The following is a 22,529-nucleotide window of genomic DNA, read 5'->3' on the forward strand; positions in this document are numbered from 1 at the left end:
GACTAACTTGAAGAGTGGCTCTGAGAGCTCTCAATCTACCTCACTACCTCAGCGGCTCATTTATACTGTTGCTACTAGATAAAGAAGCCCTTAGTGAACGCAGGCGTCTAATCCAGAGCTCAGGACACTCTTGACATAATGTGGCAACCTGCCCAAATATTGCTTTTACCTGCTGACCGCAATAGAGGGCAGCGTGTAGATGGCTAATGAACTGTTGCTTAACCACATTTATAGCCAAGTTTCCTGTAGGCTCATTAAGATGTATATTGGAATTCAGGAGCAACTAATCCGACAGTCAGACAAACGTGTGAGCTGTTCACTAGCAGCCAATGGGAGATAACTTTCATATCACTAAATGGTTCGTATCTACAACTGCTATGGCTACGGAGCTGCATGCTACATAAATGCAAACACATTTTACTATGATATTCTATATATATAAAAATCTTGTAGTTTCTCTTTTGTCTGTCTTAGTTTGTTGTCATCTCTGTATCCAATTATAGCTATTAAAATCTAGTGAAGAGGCTAGTTTGCGACAGCTGCACTTGCAAGTACATTTGCAAACACGCCCACCTAGCCTCAAGACTAGGCCATTCTTATCATCGGTGACTACATTATCTACGCCCTACTTTTGTGATTGAAGGTCACAGGCTAAAGGGGTATGTACTTCTTATTACTCATTAATATTACCTTTTGCGATTGTTTTCTTTGTAAAATTGTTTGAAAACTATTTAAAAATCCATTACCTATATTTCAATTTGAAATTTTCAAATGTTCCTTTCAGTGCAAGTGTAATGTCACTACTTCAATCTTCAAGTTGTGGTTTATGCAAAAGGCAATCGCTAAAATTTTACAACTAGAAAATATTCACATGAACATTTTCTAGTAAGAATTGCTTCTGCACTCTCTGTTGGTTTGGTCGAACAAAGCACCCTCAGGGCTCCATTGGGCTTCCACATTTGTTCTAGTATCAAGAGGTACCAGTGTTGTTGTCTAAACTTTGATGGATAGCTTCTGCAGCAAAAGTAACCTTTTTTATACACACTTCTATGTACTCATTGCTATTTTAACATAGTCGTGATTTTTATATTGTTTTAACAGTTTATTTTATTTGTATCAATTAACATTTCTTTGAAATCATTGTTACAAAACAGACTTTATCTAGCCATTAATTGCTAATTATTTCACATTAAATTACTTTATAATTGTTTGTTTTTCTCGGAATTTATTTGAGGCGCACAAAACACTTTTCTCATGATTTAAAAGTTATGACAGTAAATGCTGTATATGTGAAATGAAAATAGGTTTTCTGTGCACTTTTTTTATTGCCTAGGTAACACGACGCATGTATAATATATATATATATATATATACACATTTGCCAGTTTATCCTATTACCAAATTTTGGTACATGCTAGTCACAACCTACATGTACGCCTCTTTGCTTTAGGTTGTTCTCCATGTCTGTATGTAGCTGCATGTTGGAAACTTGAAAAATCGTTGAAACCGAAACCCGTTTCTGAACATCTCACAGCTAGCTTCTATTCAGCAAAAACCATCAGACTGATTGACAGACAGCTGATCAGTTTGAAGTTGAACAGAGTATATTACAATAGAGTAAATACTACAAGAGTGACACAAAGTTTAACACTTAAAGCTCTAGCTGTTAGTATGAAGACGGAGAGTAGCTGGGAGCTGAGGCTAGAACGACAAACTGCCTATCACAGAGTAATGGAGTACCTGAATAAATTGATCTCAATAGCGTGACAGCGAGGTCACAGGCAAGACATGTGAAAGTACAAATTACAATAGAAAAATAGAATAATAATAATCATGCTGATACTAAATAGTTTGTAGAAGAATATAGATAATAAAAACTTAGGCTATAAAATCCCGTTATCGGAAGAAGTGCATTAAAAATCTAGAATATTGGATATAGAACAGACCTCTCACCAAAATAACGATAATAAACAACATAAAAGTAAAATAGGACAACTCCAGAGAATTAGACAAAAATACATAACATGAACGACTAGAACCGACATGAGGCTGTGAAGGCGTCTGCTGTGAAGGCGTCTGCGTAGGGTTGTGCAAACCAGACAAGTTAATTATCTCCCTCATCTGATGTGACCATGGAAAGTGGAGAAGTGAAAGATCCAGGAGATGATACAGACGAGGCGGAGTTTCCGCTAGCTGCATGGAAAAGAGGGTTTGACACCTCCATCTCCCCCGCCTGTAAATTAGAGACTAAAAAGTCAGTATCAACTAGTTACCTGGCTACTGAGAACTAACAAGTCACTACTAGCTAGTTATAAGAACTAACAACAAGTCACTACTAGCTAGTTATAAGAACTAACAACAAGTCACTACTAGCTAGTTATAAGTACTAACAACAAGTAACTACCAGCTAGTTATAAGTACTAACAACAAGTCACTACTAGCTAGTTATAAGTACTAACAACAAGTAACTACCAGCTAGTTATAAGTACTAACAACAAGTTACTATTAGATAGTTATAAGAACTAACAACATGTTACTACTAGCTAGTTATAATTACTAACAAAAAGTTACTACCAGCTAGTTATAAGTACTAACAACAAGTTACTACTAGCTAGTTATAAAAAACTAAATACAAGTAATTACTAGCTAGTTATAAAAACTAACAACAAGTAACTACTAGCTAGTTGTAAGTACTAACAACAAGTTACTACTGGCTAGTTATAAGTACTAACAACAAGTTACTACTGGCTAGTTATAAGTACTAACAACAAGTTACTACTGGCTAGTTATAAGTACTAACAACAAGTTACTACTGGCTAGTTATAAGTACTAACAACAAGTTACTACTAGCTAGTTATAAGTACTAACAACAAGTAACTACTAGCTAGTTATATGAGACTCAAGATACAGACCGGAGCTAGACCAGGGCACTCGTAAACCGTGTAATTTCCTTCTTCATTTTCATCAGCCTCCCCTTCAGACTCGTCCAGGCGATCACTCAGGGAGCTTAAAGGCCAGAAGTAAATGTTACAATTGATACTAGATGCGTGTCTACTCATAAGCATCTATACTTTGGTCTCACATTACAAGCTAGAATAATCAACGCATAAAGAAGATAATAAACATCAATTTGTATTGAGCTCCCTGGAAACCAGCAGGTATTATTTCTTGTCTTTAATATATATATAAATAATTTTGAGAGACATTTTTGTCAATGTCACCTGGTGAAAAAAAATCTGCAACAAGGGTAAAAAAAAGGACAATGTTCAACGTCGAAAGGCGAAGAAACAGTCAAACAGGGCGTAATGCTGGGGGCTGAGTGAAATCTTAAAATATGTGTTCTCCATTCTCATGCTTAGCTAAATTAGCGTTAGCCTTGACCTTAAACGACAAACTCAGCCTATTCACCGCTAGGATATCATACTGTTGAGACGAATGCTATTAATAGATTCGATCAAATGAGGTCCTTAAGAAGGAAGTCATTTATCTGCTTTGGCAATAAACTAAGGAGAAAATACAGCTATCAAGTAGTGAATAATTATTACATATGTGAGGCTAACTGTCTTATATCCATTAGCCAGATAATTCAAAAGCTAAGTAGCAGCAAAAGCTTTTATTGTATCAGCAGACAACAGATTAAAGTGTCAACAATATTGCTGTGTAATTTGATGTACCAGGTTTTATCTCTATTCGTAGACCATGAGAGGGAATGGAAGCAATAGCCATCTTGACAAAACATCAACGTGCAACAGCTGTGATTCCTAATAATTATATTACAATAACTCATTTGTAAGACTATATTATCTAATAATTGACTATTCAAAGTCTTTATCCATGAAAGAGGATGCATGGAGAGATTTTAAACCTATAACATTTCATATTAGCTGATTGTACAGACAATTTCTCAAATTTAGAAAATTAATACAAAGGGAGATTTTCTCGCTAGCACACGGCACACATCTTGCACGAAGCCAACAGGTGCAATTCTCTAACAGCTGGTTGAAAGCTAATGTGGGATTTATACCGTACTTTTCGGACTATAAACCGCACCCCTATATAAGCCGCATCTGCTTAATTTTCCGAAAAAAGATAATAAAACAATACATAGGCTGCACCTTTGTATAGGCCGAAGGGCTCAAAACGGTGCTTTTTAACGCGGCAGCAACTTTGCTGTTTAAAACGGAACAAACGCTTAACCAGATGTATTAATCGACGCTTTTTAACCCAGTGCCTAACGGAACGGTACCGTTAGGCATTGTTTCGTTTTTTCTTTCACCGCTAGAGGCGCACTAAACGGAGATTCTGGTTAATGCACCCTAGCAGTGGAAGAGAAAGCCACAGAATAGCCGCACCCTTATATAAGCTGTATGGCTCAAATCATCAGAAAAAAGTAGCAGCTAATAGTTCGAAAAGTACGTAAAAATATGGAGCAGAATGTTTTAGTATTTGTGGAAACTCTTTCTACACTGCATTATACTGGTTTGCCATGTTAGGATAACAAATAGCCTGGCAACTAGATGGGGGTAAGTGTCTGAGTCTGGAGAAATCTAATGCTATGCGATAATTGGTCGGTATGAAGATATACATACTAACTACTAGTAAAGCAGACTACAAGCTGATTGGTCGGTATAAGAATTATCTCACCTTTCCAGAGCCATCTGCTCCTTTTGATGTTTGTAATGGTACATCTGAGCTGAGTGAGCGAGCTTCCGTGAGCCAGATTCACTTCGGGCTATGGAATTTTTAGGGCCAACCGCGCCTCCCCCGTATCCTTGGTACTCAGCTGGCCGCATAGATTTTCTTACCTTGCGCAACCTGTATTAAAAGGTCATACAAAGGTCATATCGTGTATCCAAATCAATAGAGTATCAAATAGACGCAAGACATTTTTAAAAAGGCAGCAATGACGCACCTGTACCAGCAGACGCCAGCAAAGACAATGGAGATGATACAGACGAGAGTCACACTAGAAATAATGCCTGCAAATAGAAGGCAGAGCATTGTACTATCATTCCAACATGACACAACTCCCACTACATCTCTATAGCCCCAATATGACACAACTCCCACTATACCTCTATAGCCCCAATATGACACAACTCCCACTACATCTCTATAGCCCCAATATGATACAACTCTGACTACATTTCTATAGCCCCAATATGTCACAACTCCCACTACACCTCTATAGCCCCAATATGACACAACTCTGACTACATCTCTATAGCCCAATATGATACAACTCCCACTACATCTCTATAGCCCCAATATGACACAACTCCCACTACATCTCTATAGCCCCAATATGACACAACTCCCACTACATCTCTATAGCCCCAATATGACACAACTCCGACTACATCTCTAGCCTCAATATGTCACAACTCTGACTATATCTCTATAGCCCCAATACGACACAACTCCCATTACATCTCTATAGTCTATATATGTCACAACTCTGACTACATCTCTATAGCCCCAATATGATACAACTCCCACTACATCTCTATAGTCTATATATGACACAACTCCCACTATACCTCTATAGAGCCAATATAACACGACCCCTACTATATCTCTATAGAGAGAATATAACATGACTCATACAATATCTCTATAGAGTCAATACGACACAACTTTCAGCCAAAAGGCTGAAATGACACAACTCCAAACAAGACACACAGTAAGAAGTCTTACAGAAAAAGACGAGCTTGCTGAAACCAACAGAGGCCTTATCTGCTATCTGAGAGTTTCCTTCGGACAATGGATTCACCATTTTGTCTTCAACAATCCGCTTTTTGGCTGGTTGGTCCCCTGTAAACATCAAGAGATGTCAGTAAATTGAGAGAATAGCGCAGGCACAGATAATGCAGTTTCAGTTGTGGCTACGCAACTCCTTACTGCGGCAAACATCTTGTAAGATTTTCACTATAAACTCAGGCTACACACCTTCAAGGGAACGAGATGCTGGGATCTGAGTACCGTTCTTTGATTGGCTAGCAGTCCCATGCAAAGAGACAGGCTAAAACAAAAGCATGGACAGGTGAGCGTGTTACATGAAGGAGCAAAGAGATCTTCACTCTTATAAGCTATTGACAGCTGTGCACTCACTCTATTTAGCAAATGCTGGAGAATGTAAGAGAAGTTGATGGCTAGCAGTATAGAGTGCTAACTAGAGAGTATGTCAAGTGTCAGTTAAAAAAATCATAAATTGCATGACGAGTGACGAAATGAGCTGACATGTACGACGACAATTCAATAAGTAAGGATAAGTTCCTTATAAATTGAAATATTATTGCGATGCATGACACTAATCTCTCTAGTACTGACAGGTAACATATAATACTAAGTATAACACTACTCTCTCTAGTACTGACAGGTAACATATAATACTAAGTATAACACTACTCTCTTTAGTACTGAAAGGTAACATATAATACTAAGAATAACACTACTATCTCTAGTACTGACAGGTAACATATAATACTAAGTATAACACTACTCTCTCTAGTACTGATAGGTAACATATAATACTAAGTATAACACTACTCTCTCTAGTACTGACAGGTAACATATAATACTAAGTATAACACTACTCTCTCTAGTACTGACAGGTAACATATAATACTAAGTATAATACTACTCTCTCTAGTACTGACAGGTAACATATAATACTAAGTATAACACTACTCTCTCTAGTACTGACAGGTAACATATAATACTAAGTATAACACTACTATCTCTAGTGCTGACAGGTAACATATAATACTAAGTATAACACTACTCTCTCTAGTACTGAAAGGTAACATATAATACTAAGTATAACACTACTATCTCTAGTACTGACAGGTAACACATAATACTAAGAATAACACTACTATCTCTAGTACTGACAGGTAACATATAATACCAAGTATAACACTACTATCTCTAGTACTGACAGGTAACATATAATACCAAGTATAACACTACTATCTCTAGTACTGACAGGTAACATATAATACCAAGTATAACACTACTATCTCTAGTACTGACAGGTAACATATAATACCAAGTATAACACTACTATCTCTAGTACTGACAGGTAACACATAATACTAAGTATAACACTACTCTCTCTAGTACTGACAGGTAACATATAATACCAAGTATAACTCTACTTTCTCTAGTACTGACAGGTAACATATAATACTAAGTATAACACTACTCTCTCTAGTACTGACAGGTAACATATAATACTAAGTATAACACTACTCTCTCTAGTACTGACAGGTAACATATAATACTAAGTATAACACCACTCTCTCTAGTACTGACAGGTAACATATAATACTAAGTATAACAATACTCTCTCTAGTACTGACAGGTAACATATAATACTAAGTATAACACTACTCTCTCTAGTACTGACAGGTAACATATAATACTAAGTATAATACTACTCTCTCTAGTACTGACAGGTAACATATAATACTAAGTATAACACTACTCTCTCTAGTACTGACAGGTAACATATAATACTAAGTATAACACTACTATCTCTAGTACTGACAGGTAACATATAATACTAAGTATAACACTACTCGCTCTAGTGCTGACAGGTAACATATAATACTAAGTATAACACTACTCTCTCTAGTACTGACAGGTAACATACAATACTAAGTATAACACTACTCTCTCTAGTACTGACAGGTAACATATAATACCAAGTATAACACTACTCTCTCTAGTACTGACAGGTAACATATAATACTAAGTATAACACTACTCTCTCTAGTACTGACAGGTAACATATAATACTAAGTATAACACTACTCTCTCTAGTACTGACAGGTAACATATAATACCAAGTATAACACTACTATCTCTAGTACTGACAGGTAACATATAATACTAAGTATAACACTACTATCTCTAGTACTGACAGGTAACATATAATACTAAGTATAACACTACTCTCTCTAGTACTGAAAGGTAACATATAATACTAAGTATAACACTACTCTCTCTAGTACTGACAGGTAACATATAATACCAAGTATAACACTACTCTCTCTAGTACTGACAGGTAACACATAATACTAAGTATAACACTACTCTCTCTAGTGCTGACAGGTAACATATAATACTAAGAATAACACTACTCTCTCTAGTACTGACAGGTAACATATAATACCAAGTATAACACTACTCTCTCTAGTACTGACAGGTAACATATAATACTAAGTATAACACTACTCTCTCTAGTACTGAAAGGTAACATATAATACTAAGTATAACACTACTCTCTCTAGTACTGATAGGTAACATATAATACTAAGTATAACACTACTCTCTCTAGTACTGACAGGTAACATATAATACTAAGTATAACACTACTCTCTCTAGTACTGACAGGTAACATATAATACTAAGAATAACACTACTCTCTCTAGTACTGACAGGTAACATATAATACCAAGTATAACACTACTCTCTCTAGTACTGACAGGTAACATATAATACCAAGTATAACACTACTCTCTCTAGTACTGACAGGTAACATATAATACTAAGTATAACACTACTCTCTCTAGTACTGACAGGTAACATATAATACTAAGTATAACACTACTCTCTCTAGTACTGACAGGTAACATATAATACTAAGTATAACACTACTCTCTCTAGTACTGACAGGTAACATATAATACTAAGTATAACACTACTATCTCTAGTGCTGACAGGTAACATATAATACTAAGTATAACACTACTCTCTCTAGTACTGACAGGTAACATACAATACTAAGTATAACACTACTCTCTAGTACTGACAGGTAACATATAATACTAAGAATAACACTAATCTCTCTAGTACTGACAGGTAACATATAATACTAAGTATAACTCTACTTTCTCTAGTACTGACAGGTAACATATAATACTAAGTATAACACTACTCTCTCTAGTACTGACAGGTAACATATAATACTAAGTATATTACTACTCTCTCTAGTACTGACAGGTAACATATAATACTAAGTATAACACCACTCTCTCTAGTACTGATAGGTAACAAATAACACTAAGTATAATACTACTATCTCTAGTACTGACAGGTAACATATAATACTAAGTATAACACTACTCTCTCTAGTACTGAAAGGTAACATATAATACTAAGTATAACACTACTATCTCTAGTACTAACAGGTAACATATAATACTAAGTATAACACTACTCTCTCTAGTACTGACAGGTAACATATAATACTAAGTATAACACTACTCTCTCTAGTACTGACAGGTAACATATAATACTAAGTATAACACTACTATCTCTAGTACTGACAGGTAACATATAATACTAAGTATAACACTATTCTCTCTAGTACTGACAGGTAACATATAATACTAAGTATAACACTACTATCTCTAGTACTGACAGGTAACATATAATACTAAGTATAACACTACTCTCTCTAGTACTGACAGGTAACATATAATACTAAGTATATTACTACTCTCTCTAGTACTGACAGGTAACATATAACACTAAGTATAATACTACTCTCTCTAGTACTGACAGGTAACATATAATACTAAGTATAACACTACTCTCTCTAGTACTAACAGGTAACATATAATACTAAGTATAACACTACTCTCTCTAGTACTGACAGGTAACATATAATACTAAGTATAACACTACTCTCTCTAGTACTGACAGGTAACATATAAAACTAAGTATAACACTACTATCTCTAGTACTGACAGGTAACATATAATACTAAGTATAACACTATTCTCTCTAGTACTGACAGGTAACATATAATACTAAGTATAACACTACTATCTCTAGTACTGACAGGTAACATATAATACTAAGTATAACACTACTCTCTCTAGTACTGACAGGTAACATATAATACTAAGTATATTACTACTCTCTCTAGTACTGACAGGTAACATATAATACTAAGTATAACACCACTCTCTCTAGTACTGATAGGTAACATATAACACTAAGTATAATACTACTCTCTCTAGTACTGACAGGTAACATATAATACTAAGTATAACACTACTCTCTCTAGTACTAACAGGTAACATATAATACTAAGTATAACACTACTCTCTCTAGTACTGACAGGTAACATATAATACTAAGTATAACACTACTATCTCTAGTACTGACAGGTAACATATAATACCAAGTATAACACTACTATCTCTAGTACTGACAGGTAACATATAATACTAAGTATAACACTACTATGTCTAGTACTGACAGGTAACATATAATACTAAGTATAACACTACTCTCTCTAGTACTAACAGGTAACATATAATACTAAGTATAACACTACTCTCTCTAGTACTGACAGGTAACATATAATACTAAGTATAACACTACTCTCTTTAGTACTGAAAGGTAACATATAATACTAAGAATAACACTACTCTCTCTAGTACTGACAGGTAACATATAATACTAAGTATAACACTACTCTCTCTAGTACTGAAAGGTAACATATAATACTAAGTATAACACTACTATCTCTAGTACTGACAGGTAACATATAATACTAAGTATAACACTACTCTCTCTAGTACTGACAGGTAACATATAATACTAAATATAACACTACTCTCTCTAGTACTGACAGGTAACATATAATACTAAGTATAACACTACTCTCTCTAGTACTGAAAGGTAACATATAATACTAAGTATAACACTACTATCTCTAGTACTGACAGGCAACATATAATACTAAGTATAACACTACTCTCTCTAGTACTGACAGGTAACATATAATACTAAGTATAACACTACTCTCTCTAGTACTGAAAGGTAACATATAATACTAAGTATAATACTACTCTCTCTAGTACTGACAGGTAACATATAATACTAAGTATAACACTACTCTCTCTAGTGCTGACAGGTAACACATAATACCAAGTATAACACTACTATCTCTAGTACTGAAAGGTAACATATAATACTAAGTATAACACTACTCTCCCTAGTACTGACAGGTAACATATAATACTAAGTATAACACTACTCTCTCTAGTGCTGACAGGTAACACATAATACTAAGTATAACACTACTCTCTCTAGTACTGACAGGTAACATATAATACTAAGTATAACACTACTATCTCTAGTACTGACAGGTAACATATAATACTAAGTATAACACTACTCTCTCTAGTACTGACAGGTAACATATAATACTAAGTATAACACTACTCTCTCTAGTACTGACAGGTAACATATAACACTAAGTATAACACTACTCTCTCTAGTACTGACAGGTAACATATAATACTAAGTATAACACTACTATCTCTAGTACTGACAGGTAACATATAATACTAAGTATAACACTACTCTCTCTAGTGCTGACAGGTAACATATAATACCAAGTATAACACTACTCTCTCTAGTACTGACAGGTAACACATAATACTAAGTATAACACTACTATCTCTAGTACTGACAGGTAACATATAATACTAAGTATAACACTACTCTCTCTAGTACTGACAGGTAACGTATAATACTAAGTATAACACTACTCTCTCTAGTACTGACAGGTAACATATAATACTAAGTATAACACTACTCTCTCTAGTACTGACAGATAACATATAATACTAAGTATAACACTACTCTCTCTAGTACTGACAGGTAACATATAACACTAAGTATAACACTACTCTCTCTAGTACTGACAGGTAACACATAATACTAAGAATAACACTACTATCTCTAGTACTGACAGGTAACATATAATACTAAGTATAACACTACTCTCTCTAGTACTGACAGGTAACATATAATACTAAGTATAACACTACTCTCTCTAGTACTGAAAGGTAACATATAATACCAAGTATAACATTACTCTCTCTAGTACTGACAGGTAACACATAATACTAAGTATAACACTACTATCTCTAGTACTGACAGGTAACACATAATACTAAGTATAACACTACTCTCTCTAGTACTGACAGGTAACATATAATACCAAGTATAACACTACTCTCTCTAGTACTGACAGGTAACATATAATACTAAGTATAACACTACTATCTCTAGTACTGACAGGTAACATATAATACTAAGTATAACACTACTCTCTCTAGTGCTGACAGGTAACATATAATACCAAGTATAACACTACTCTCTCTAGTACTGACAGGTAACACATAATACTAAGTATAACACTACTCTCTCTAGTACTGACAGGTAACGTATAATACTAAGTATAACACTACTATCTCTAGTACTGACAGGTAACATATAATACTAAGTATAACACTACTCTCTCTAGTGCTGACAGGTAACATATAATACTAAGTATAACACTACTCTCTCTAGTACTGACAGGTAACACATAATACTAAGTATAACACTACTCTCTCTAGTACTGACAGGTAACATATAATACTAAGTATAACACTACTCTCTCTAGTGCTGACAGGTAACATATAATACTAAGTATAACACTACTCTCTCTAGTACTGACAGGTAACATATAATACTAAGTATAACACTACTCTCTCTAGTGCTGACAGGTAACATATAATACCAAGTATAACACTACTCTCTCTAGTACTGACAGGTAACACATAATACTAAGTATAACACTACTCTCTCTAGTACTGACAGGTAACATATAATACTAAGTATAACACTATTCTCTAGTACTGACAGGTAACATATAATACTAAGTATAACACTACTCTCTCTAGTACTGACAGGTAACATATAATACTAAGTATAACACTACTCTCTCTAGTACTGACAGGTAACGTATAATACTAAGTATAACACTACTCTCTCTAGTACTGACAGGTAACATATAATACTAAGTATAACACTACTCTCTCTAGTACTGACAGGTAACATATAATACTAAGTATAACACTACTATCTCTAGTACTGACAGGTAACATATAATACTAAGTATAACACTACTCTCTCTAGTACTGACAGGTAACATATAATACTAAGTATAACACTACTCTCTCTAGTGCTGACAGGTAACATATAATACTAAGTATAACACTACTCTCTCTAGTACTGACAGGTAACATATAATACTAAGTATAACACTACTCTCTCTAGTACTGAAAGGTAACATATAATACCAAGTATAACAATACTATCTCTAGTACTGACAGGTAACATATAATACTAAGTATAACACTACTCTCTCTAGTACTGACAGGTAACATATAATACTAAGTATAACACTACTCTCTCTAGTACTGACAGGTAACATATAATACCAAGTATAACACTACTCTCTCTAGTACTGACAGGTAACACATAATACTAAGTATAACACTACTCTCTCTAGTACTGACAGGTAACGTATAATACTAAGTATAACACTACTCTCTCTAGTACTGACAGGTAACGTATAATACTAAGTATAACACTACTCTCTCTAGTACTGACAGGTAACATATAATACTAAGTATAACACTACTCTCTCTAGTACTGACAGGTAACATATAATACTAAGTATAACACTACTCTCTCTAGTACTGACAGGTAACATATAATACTAAGTATAACACTACTCTCTCTAGTACTGACAGGTAACATATAATACTAAGTATAACACTACTCTCTCTAGTACTGACAGGTAACATATAATACTAAGTATAACACTAATCTCTCTAGTACTGACAGGTAACATATAATACTAAGTATAACACTACTCTCTCTAGTACTGACAGGTAACACATAATACTAAGTATAACACTACTCTCTCTAGTACTGACAGGTAACATATAATACTAAGTATAACACTACTCTCTCTAGTACTGACAGGTAACATATAATACCAAGTATAACACTACTATCTCTAGTACTGACAGGTAACATATAATACTAAGTATAACACTACTCTCTCTAGTACTGAAAGGTAACATATAATACTAAGTATAACACTACTCTCTCTAGTACTGACAGGTAACATATAATACCAAGTATAACACTACTATCTCTAGTGCTGACAGGTAACATATAATACTAAGTATAACACTACTCTCTCTAGTACTGATAGGTAACATATAATACTAAGTATAACACTACTCTCTCTAGTACTGACAGGTAACATATAATACTAAGTATAACACTACTCTCTCTAGTACTGACAGGTAACATATAATACTAAGTATAACACTACTCTCTCTAGTACTGACAGGTAACATATAATACTAAGTATATTACTACTCTCTCTAGTACTGACAGGTAACACATAATACTAAGTATAACACTACTATCTCTAGTACTGACAGGTAACATATAATACTAAGTATAACACTACTCTCTCTAGTACTGACAGGTAACATATAATACTAAGTATAACACTACTCTCTCTAGTACTGATAGGTAACATATAATACTAAGTATAACACTACTCTCTCTAGTACTAACAGGTAACATATAATACCAAGTATAACATTACTCTCTCTAGTACTGACAGGTAACATATAATACTAAGTATAACACTACTCTCTCTAGTACTGACAGGTAACATATAATACTAAGTATAACACTACTCTCTCTAGTACTGACAGGTAACATATAATACTAAGTATAACACTACTCTCTCTAGTGCTGACAGGTAACATATAATACTAAGTATAACACTACTCTCTCTAGTACTGAAAGGTAACATATAATACCAAGTATAACACTACTATCTCTAGTACTGACAGGTAACATATAATACTAAGTATAACACTACTCTCTCTAGTACTGATAGGTAACATATAATACTAAGTATAACACTACTCTCTCTAGTACTAACAGGTAACATATAATACCAAGTATAACATTACTCTCTCTAGTACTGACAGGTAACATATAATACTAAGTATAACACTACTCTCTCTAGTACTGACAGGTAACATATAATACTAAGTATAACACTACTCTCTCTAGTACTGACAGGTAACATATAATACTAAGTATAACACTACTCTCTCTAGTGCTGACAGGTAACATATAATACCAAGTATAACACTACTCTCTCTAGTGCTGAAAGGTAACATATAATACCAAGTATAACACTACTATCTCTAGTACTGACAGGTAACATATAATACTAAGTATAACACTACTCTCTCTAGTACTGATAGGTAACATATAATACTAAGTATAACACTACTCTCTCTAGTACTAACAGGTAACATATAATACCAAGTATAACATTACTCTCTCTAGTACTGACAGGTAACATATAATACTAAGTATAACACTACTCTCTCTAGTACTGACAGGTAACATATAATACTAAGTATAACACTACTCTCTCTAGTACTGACAGGTAACATATAATACTAAGTATAACACTACTCTCTCTAGTACTGACAGGTAACATATAATACTAAGTATAACACTACTCTCTCTAGTACTGACAGGTAACACATAATACTAAGTATAACACTACTCTCTCTAGTACTGAAAGGTAACATATAATACTAAGTATAACACTACTCTCTCTAGTACTGACAGGTAACATATAATACTAAGTATAACACTACTCTCTCTAGTGCTGACAGGTAACATATAATACCAAGTATAACACTACTCTCTCTAGTACTGATAGGTAACATATAATACTAAGTATAACACTACTCTCTCTAGTACTGACAGGTAACATATAATACTAAGTATAACACTACTCTCTCTAGTACTGACAGGTAACATATAATACTAAGTATAACACTACTCTCTCTAGTACTGACAGGTAACGTATAATACTAAGTATAACACTACTCTCTCTAGTACTGACAGGTAACATATAATACTAAGTATAACACTACTCTCTCTAGTACTGAAAGGTAACATATAATACCAAGTATAACACTACTCTCTCTAGTACTGACAGGTAACATATAATACTAAGTATAACACTACTATCTCTAGTACTGACAGGTAACATATAATACTAAGAATAACACTAATCTCTCTAGTACTGACAGGTAACATATCATACTAAGTATAACACTACTCTCTCATGGTGAATGATTGGTGTATATATTTCGCTGGTGGGTCAGAGTTAACACACACTGACACAAAGCTTGGCTAGGCAGACAAGATGCATGGGAACCCTTGGAATGGATGTTTGTTGTGGTTACATACACTGAGGTTAGTAAGCTGTGTGGTGTTCAGAAACATATTGACCTATAAAACAGACCCATTCTAGATTTCCTAGGGTTGGTATTGAAGGTATTCGGGTGGGTATTTGAGTGGTAAAATGGGTCAGCAATGATTTGTGATAGCTATAACACTTACACAGCTAACCGTCTGCATCGCAGAATCTTTTTTAAAGAATAGAGAAAGCATAATATTATTATGCTTTATTAGTCATCTTGAGGTGTTGACTGATGTTCTAAAAAAAGAATCAAGGAGATTGACCCACTAAAAGCTGAGATATAGCCAGCCAAACACAGGTCTACCTAATAAAGAATCAGAGGAAAACCCTTCGAAAATCCCGAAAACTGTGACGTATAAAATCGCCTTAATGGTCATGTGCCGGAGTTGCGCACCCTTACCGCCGTTATGTATAATGATTGTTTTGGCTACGAGATGTGAAACGCTTCTCGCGATAGTAAATAATTTACAGACTAGCTCTGGTTTCTCAGAAAAATCAACCAAACATTGTGTGGTAAAGGCATTTGCCCACAACCCCTCGCCATGATTTTTCAAAGCAGAAGAGCAGATTTTGACTATTGTGCTTCAAATTTTAACTCGATCTCCACGGATATGCTCCGAAGATCATCTGTTCAACGAACGGCGCGTGTATAGTCTATATGCGATATCCGCGAGTTGCAGTTTGTTTAGAATAAGAAATAGGAATGGGACTTTTTGTTCCTTCATCATTTTTCTACTGTGTATCTACTGCAGCATTCTTCTACTGTGTATTTACTGCAGCAGTCAGTTGATTTTCATGATTATCGTCACTATTAACAGACTGGAAGTTCACTACAGCCATAATCTTAAAAAGACTAACTTGACCGTGCTGCTCTTGCTATAAGAAAAGAAAACGATAACTTTTGCTTTGATTTTTCTATTGATCTATTATCTTATCTATGATTATTTTTTATGATTTATATAATATTCATAATGCATATTATACAAAATAATAATATAACTGTGTATAGAATAAATGATGTAACTAATATAATTTGTAGAAAATTCCAAATGATAACCGAGATTGATGATTGATTTAATTGATTCCATTTATTAGCTATAGTTAAAAAAATCTGAACAACGCTAAAGATGAGTCTGAATAGGGAAGCTAAGTAGGAGAACAACAAAACTGACCTGAACTAACAAGATAGCAAAATGTTGCGAAATAATAGATGTGTGTAATTATTTTATGCTAAAACTAATCTACACGTCAGAGGGATTGGTTCGGAATTCTAGGAGCGATGATTGTTAGGCTCAATTTTATTGTTCTATACTTCCAAGGATTAAACCAATTAAAACGCCGTGATTGTTATAAGAGAGCGCATTAGTTGGCTTAATTGACCAATGGCACACAAGTCGATTTCATACGTCATATATTGATGATTACCAAAACACTTATGTTTTTTGGTAGACCTGTGTTTGGCTGGCTATATCTCAGCTTCTGGTTGGTCAATCTCCTTGATTCTTTTTTTAGAACATCAGTCAACACCTCAAGATGAATAATAAAGCATAATAATATTATGCTTTCTCTATTCTTTAATGACAATCGACACACATTAAGAATGCAAACAGCCAACCGCAAAAATGTTTCAAGGTAACAACATAAATTAAACTACAGAATAAAGGATTTTAACATATTTAATCACTAGAAACATTAGATAAAACATTTTACAAATAGGCCCAACTATTTCAAGCGGTTGCCCTATGCATGTCATGAGTGAAAATATGTCTTTGTCGCTTATGTGATGACCTGTTATCATCACCAAGTGAAAGCACACTGTTGATGTCATTAGTTCGCATTGAATAGAATTGAATTGAGATCCTCCTGATAAACTATTTCAGCCAATCACAAATGCGCCAGTTTTATCTTTATTAACGCAGATCAACATGTTTGTTTCAAAATGATGTATTGACAGCGAGTTACCAATGCATTGGCTACACAAAATATGCAATCTGTCAGTGTGGACACCAAGGCTTATGTTAGTGAAGGCAGCAGCTAGTAAAGCCTGGATGAACCATACATTAAGAGAGTACAATTAGTTGCGCAGGGTTTACAGTTGTAGGATATCACTCACCTTTTTGACAGAGTTGACAGGTGCTTTCTCTGACGGCTGTTGCACCTCTCCAGAGCCCCTTCCGGTTTTGATAAGCACTTCCTCTTGGGGTTCTTGGAGCTGCTCCGATCTCTCTTTTTCTTTGATAGCCAACAGCTCTTCCAAAGTTCTAATAGCTCTGTCAGCGCCTGCAGACAGCATAAGAGTCACTTGTGACCAGCTGCTCCTTGGTCTATGCCTCATGAGAAGACAGACTAGAGTCTAATCAATAGCTGCATCACGCCTACCTTCCTCACTGATGCAGACATCGGCGATCTCTATATAGGAGCCTAGGCAGTGGCCACACCTACCCTCCGTAGACTCATCACATGGCTCTCTATGATGGGTCTCACAATCCAAGTGATGTGGACAATCTGCTGAAAGCAGCGCATAACACACGCTAATGAGAATACTGACCATTCGCTGAGAAGCATCAAGGATCATAAGAAGCAAGCGCAGGAACAGCCTTGGAAAATTCAGAAAAGGAAAAGTACTACAACGCGACAAGTATATGAACAGAAACATATTTGTGGTAAGTTACCCATAAAAACACATTTGTGGTAAGTTTCATGAAAAATGAGCGGAGGAAACGTATAAAAACTTACCAAGTTTCTCCTCAATAAGGGATGACCAGCTTGACACGCAGCTATAGTTGTCAGACTCGATATACCCTCTCATACATTTTCCACAACCAAATCCATCAGTAGATGGCAATCGATGCACTCGCTCGCACACAGCAAGCTCTTGCTTTGCCTCCAGTGATGCTACAATGACTGCTGATAGTTACGCCATGTCTGTTCCACTTTTGCCCTTCATGGTATGCTGGCCTTAAAGCTATACATAGATGCTTTTTCACTGAGCTACACAACAGGTGTGATATTTTAGTTCCTCTTTAGGCTATTTGTAACGTCACAAATTATATAGCAACTGACATTTTTGTAAAGCCAGCCGTATGAGAATTTGACGGCTGACATAGAATCACCCAAGATATTACGATTACAACAAAAAATCACCACAGGGGCTCAGCTGTGAAGATTAATCTCTTGAATGTATAGCCTACATCTGGCTAACCTACATTAGCTCTTGCGCCAAACACCACTATAAATTTATTTAGCTTCAAACAATGTGTCCCCATTCCGGTTTTACAGTAGTAAGAGTACACAAATAAGACCACAGTCTAGTTCGTAAAATAGGTAGCCCAGTTGAGCAAAAATAGTGTAGGATGGTAGTCAATATAAGTCAATGATAACGAGTAGGAAATGTTCGAGTACTTGACTCTTTGGGACATGCTTTTGTCGACGTTACTGATTAGAAAAACCTATAAGACGATATAGCTTACACCTTTTGATGGGTAACGATATTAGCAAATACTATGAATCTACGCTACAAACCACTAACAATGCTCAAAATAACTATAAACAGTTCTCATCGTAGATCGTTTCAGATGTTACAGATTATTAACAATTTTGAAAATAATAAGAAAAAATTCTCACCACAGATCGTCTCTGACGACAAATAGTACAAGTAAATCCAGTGTAAATAAAAAAATTTTGTAAATAAGCTATTCATGGTCATCAACAGAAAGTTTTCGATGCGTAAAGATCCATAGTTTTAAACTTTATTACTAACATATGGTGGCACGTCAGTTCAGGGTAAAGCGGCCACTATGCGTGTATTAATAAAGCTCGCTGAGAGGAAAATCGCCTTATTGTCTTTCCGTCAAGCTAACAAGACATTTTGGCTCAGCCAATAGACTTTGTCGAACTTTTGTTTGTGCTTTTTTAAAAGCGGCTCGTTAAACTAGCTTAAGACTTAGTATTTTTTCATAAAAATAATGTACTTGCACAATACATTCAATTGTTTTGCAAATGTCTTGTTAGTAAAATCATTTGAAATTGGTTAAATTAATCAGGCGAAAACATAATAAATATGTGGCGTGTTAAGATTAGAGCGAATTCAACAATACACTAAAAGCGTTTCACGGCGGAAACTGTGTGGGAGTTTTTTGCTATGTAGTTATCTCCTCTTGCACTAATATATAGTAGTCAACGACTTGCGATACCAATGATATACAGCCCCCCCCCCCCCCCCCCCCCCAGGGGCTGACTGTATATCATTGGCCATCATTGGTGATACTATCAAAGCGGTTGTTGTTAGGGTGAAGTAAAAGTCTGATCTGACTAGCTACTTAATAATATATTATGAATACAAAGTGTCTTATATTTAAAAGAGACTTTGGTGCTCAACTGTGCCTGCTAGAATTCTATCAGCTGATTAGCGGTGATTGCTTGTCCATTGCTTGTTACCATCATATGCCAGTCCTTGAATATGCTGGCCAGTTGGCAACAGACCATGAAATTATTTTTGAGTTATCATCTCTTATCTTTAGCGTTGTAGTCAGCAACAACAAAGATCAACCTTCTACGTATTGTCAGATATCAGTTCTGGAAGAAAACGAGAGAACCTATTTTGCCAAGGAAACCAGAAACTACTATGACCATTGATGACAACAATACATGCAGAAAGGAAATTTAATCACCTATTCATCTTAGACACAACACAGACCACCCCAGGATGTAAGATGCTAGCTGGAAAACCACAACTCACTGTATCTCACCATAATATATACATTTATTTATATGCTTATTCAGATTCAACACAACTCATCAAAATAATGCATAAACATCGGAAAGAGAGACGTGAGAGCTGAGCAGCCATCCAGTCCTATAGAGCCAGTACAGAGTAGAAGAGAGCCTCCATGCATACATCCCCAAGCTACAATGAAAAGATTGAGTATCTTACATAAACAATAACTGCATGACTTGAGCTTACACTTTAATCTTTGTATTTTATGTTTTTTTTATGTTTTAAATTTTGTGTTTTATGCTAATTTTTGTTTTATTATACACTGGCAATGTCAAAGCCCTCAGAAACTATCAAACTCATGAAAAACAGTCCTTTTAACTATATCTCCATGGGATTCCATTTAATCATGGAATTTCCCAAGGAGCTTGCTTCTAGCAGCAAGCAGAGCCTAAAAAAAGCTTTACTAATTTTCACAGCGAGAATAAATTAAAAAAAAGACATTTATAGTAATGAAAAGAATGGAGCAAAATACATACTCCAGAATTTTTCTAGATTTTTAAAGCTACAAACAGAAGAGATAGATACACTTTTATAAATTCTCAACTCAGAAAGTTGGCTAAGTTTTTCAAACATCATGGGCTTTTTTGAAAGATGAGCTCAAATGCTCCACCACAACTGATCTGTTGCGATATGCACAGTCAGCAATTGCACAGTTTGCAAAATACTGACTAGAAGCGAATTAAAAGTTGTTGTTCTCAGACGGCTTGTATATAAGGAGCCTCTGAAAGTGATTAAGGGAGGACAGGGACGAGACAGAGAGAGAGGCCAGAGAGAGGCCACGCCGGACAGGCCAGAGAAAACGGGCCAGGGAGGCCAAGTGGGTGAAATTGTATACCCTTTTACTACTGTCTTACCTTGAGGAGATAAAGCCATTTGGCCGAACACAAGAATAATATTTGTAGGTATCTGAGGACACTCTTTTATCGCTCATTTTGACGAGATATACATTTATTATATTACGAACTATTTGAACAATTTTCTTCATTCGTTTTATGCCCAAGTGAGGCTTGTTATTGACAAATATACTTTATATCGAAGCCTGAGATAGGCCAATCTAATATTGATACGACAACGACATTTGAGTTTGCAACCAGCATTTGAAATTGACGCCCGAGAGAGGCTATATACTGATAAAACAACAGTAGCTAACACTCATTCTACAGAGGAACATACATTGGTGCCCATTGAGGCAAGACAACTACTGAGCTGGCAGATAAGTATAAAATATTCAGGAGAAGACAACTTGTGTCAGAATTGCAAATACGGTAACAGATCATACACAAATTCGCAGGATTGATTTGACAGTTGATTGATATAGAGAACATTTTTTTGCCTAGCAGGAAGAGCCACTTTGCCAGTTTGAAAAATTTATTTGTTACGTGAGAAAATCAGTCAGGAGTGCTACCTTACACAACATTATGAAGAACCACACAAAAACACGATTGCATTTATAAGTTACATTTTATTAAATTTTGAAAGTTTCACTTAGTTTAAATAATTATATATGTACATATTTATAAAATATTGTTAAATTTTCTCCCGTGACAAAGCTGTAGCTTTGCACCACAC

The 22,529-nt window shown here is 35.1% G+C and overlaps 1 protein-coding gene across 2 annotated transcripts; it reads right to left on the reverse strand.

The window, feature by feature from the left end:
* Positions 1-1,586: 1,586 nt before the first annotated feature.
* LOC137398644 (neural proliferation differentiation and control protein 1-like) lies at positions 1,587-19,983 on the reverse strand. Of its 2 annotated transcripts, none has more exons than XM_068084823.1 (10): positions 19,808-19,983; positions 18,920-19,078; positions 18,563-18,688; positions 18,297-18,463; positions 5,950-6,022; positions 5,698-5,814; positions 4,913-4,979; positions 4,645-4,815; positions 2,913-3,006; positions 1,587-2,233 (listed from the first exon to the last, which is right to left on the reverse strand). In XM_068084823.1, the coding sequence occupies exons 1-10, from the start codon at positions 19,887-19,889 to the stop codon at positions 2,105-2,107; spliced, it is 1,185 nt and encodes a 394-aa protein (XP_067940924.1). In that variant the 5' UTR covers positions 19,890-19,983; the 3' UTR covers positions 1,587-2,104. The 2 variants fall into 2 exon arrangements, with proteins under 2 accessions (XP_067940924.1, XP_067940923.1); XM_068084822.1 differs by having other exon boundaries at positions 18,563-18,691.
* Positions 19,984-22,529: the final 2,546 nt, after the last annotated feature.

Source organism: Watersipora subatra, chromosome 6, assembly GCF_963576615.1.
Source record: "Watersipora subatra chromosome 6, tzWatSuba1.1, whole genome shotgun sequence".
In the NCBI taxonomy this organism is placed as follows: Eukaryota; Metazoa; Bryozoa; class Gymnolaemata; order Cheilostomatida; family Watersiporidae; genus Watersipora; species Watersipora subatra.

Bases quoted from the DNA above. Each gene is read 5' to 3' on its own strand.
- LOC137398644 (XM_068084822.1), bottom strand. From the start codon at position 19,889: ATGACCATGAATAGCTTATTTACAAAATTTTTTTATTTACACTGGATT. The intron at 19,079-19,807 runs GTGAGAATTTTT...CAGTCATTGTAG, and splicing joins GTCGTCAGAGACGATCTGTG to CATCACTGGAGGCAAAGCAA. The intron at 18,692-18,919 runs GTAAGTTTTTAT...CGCTGCTTTCAG, and splicing joins CCTTATTGAGGAGAAACTTG to CAGATTGTCCACATCACTTG.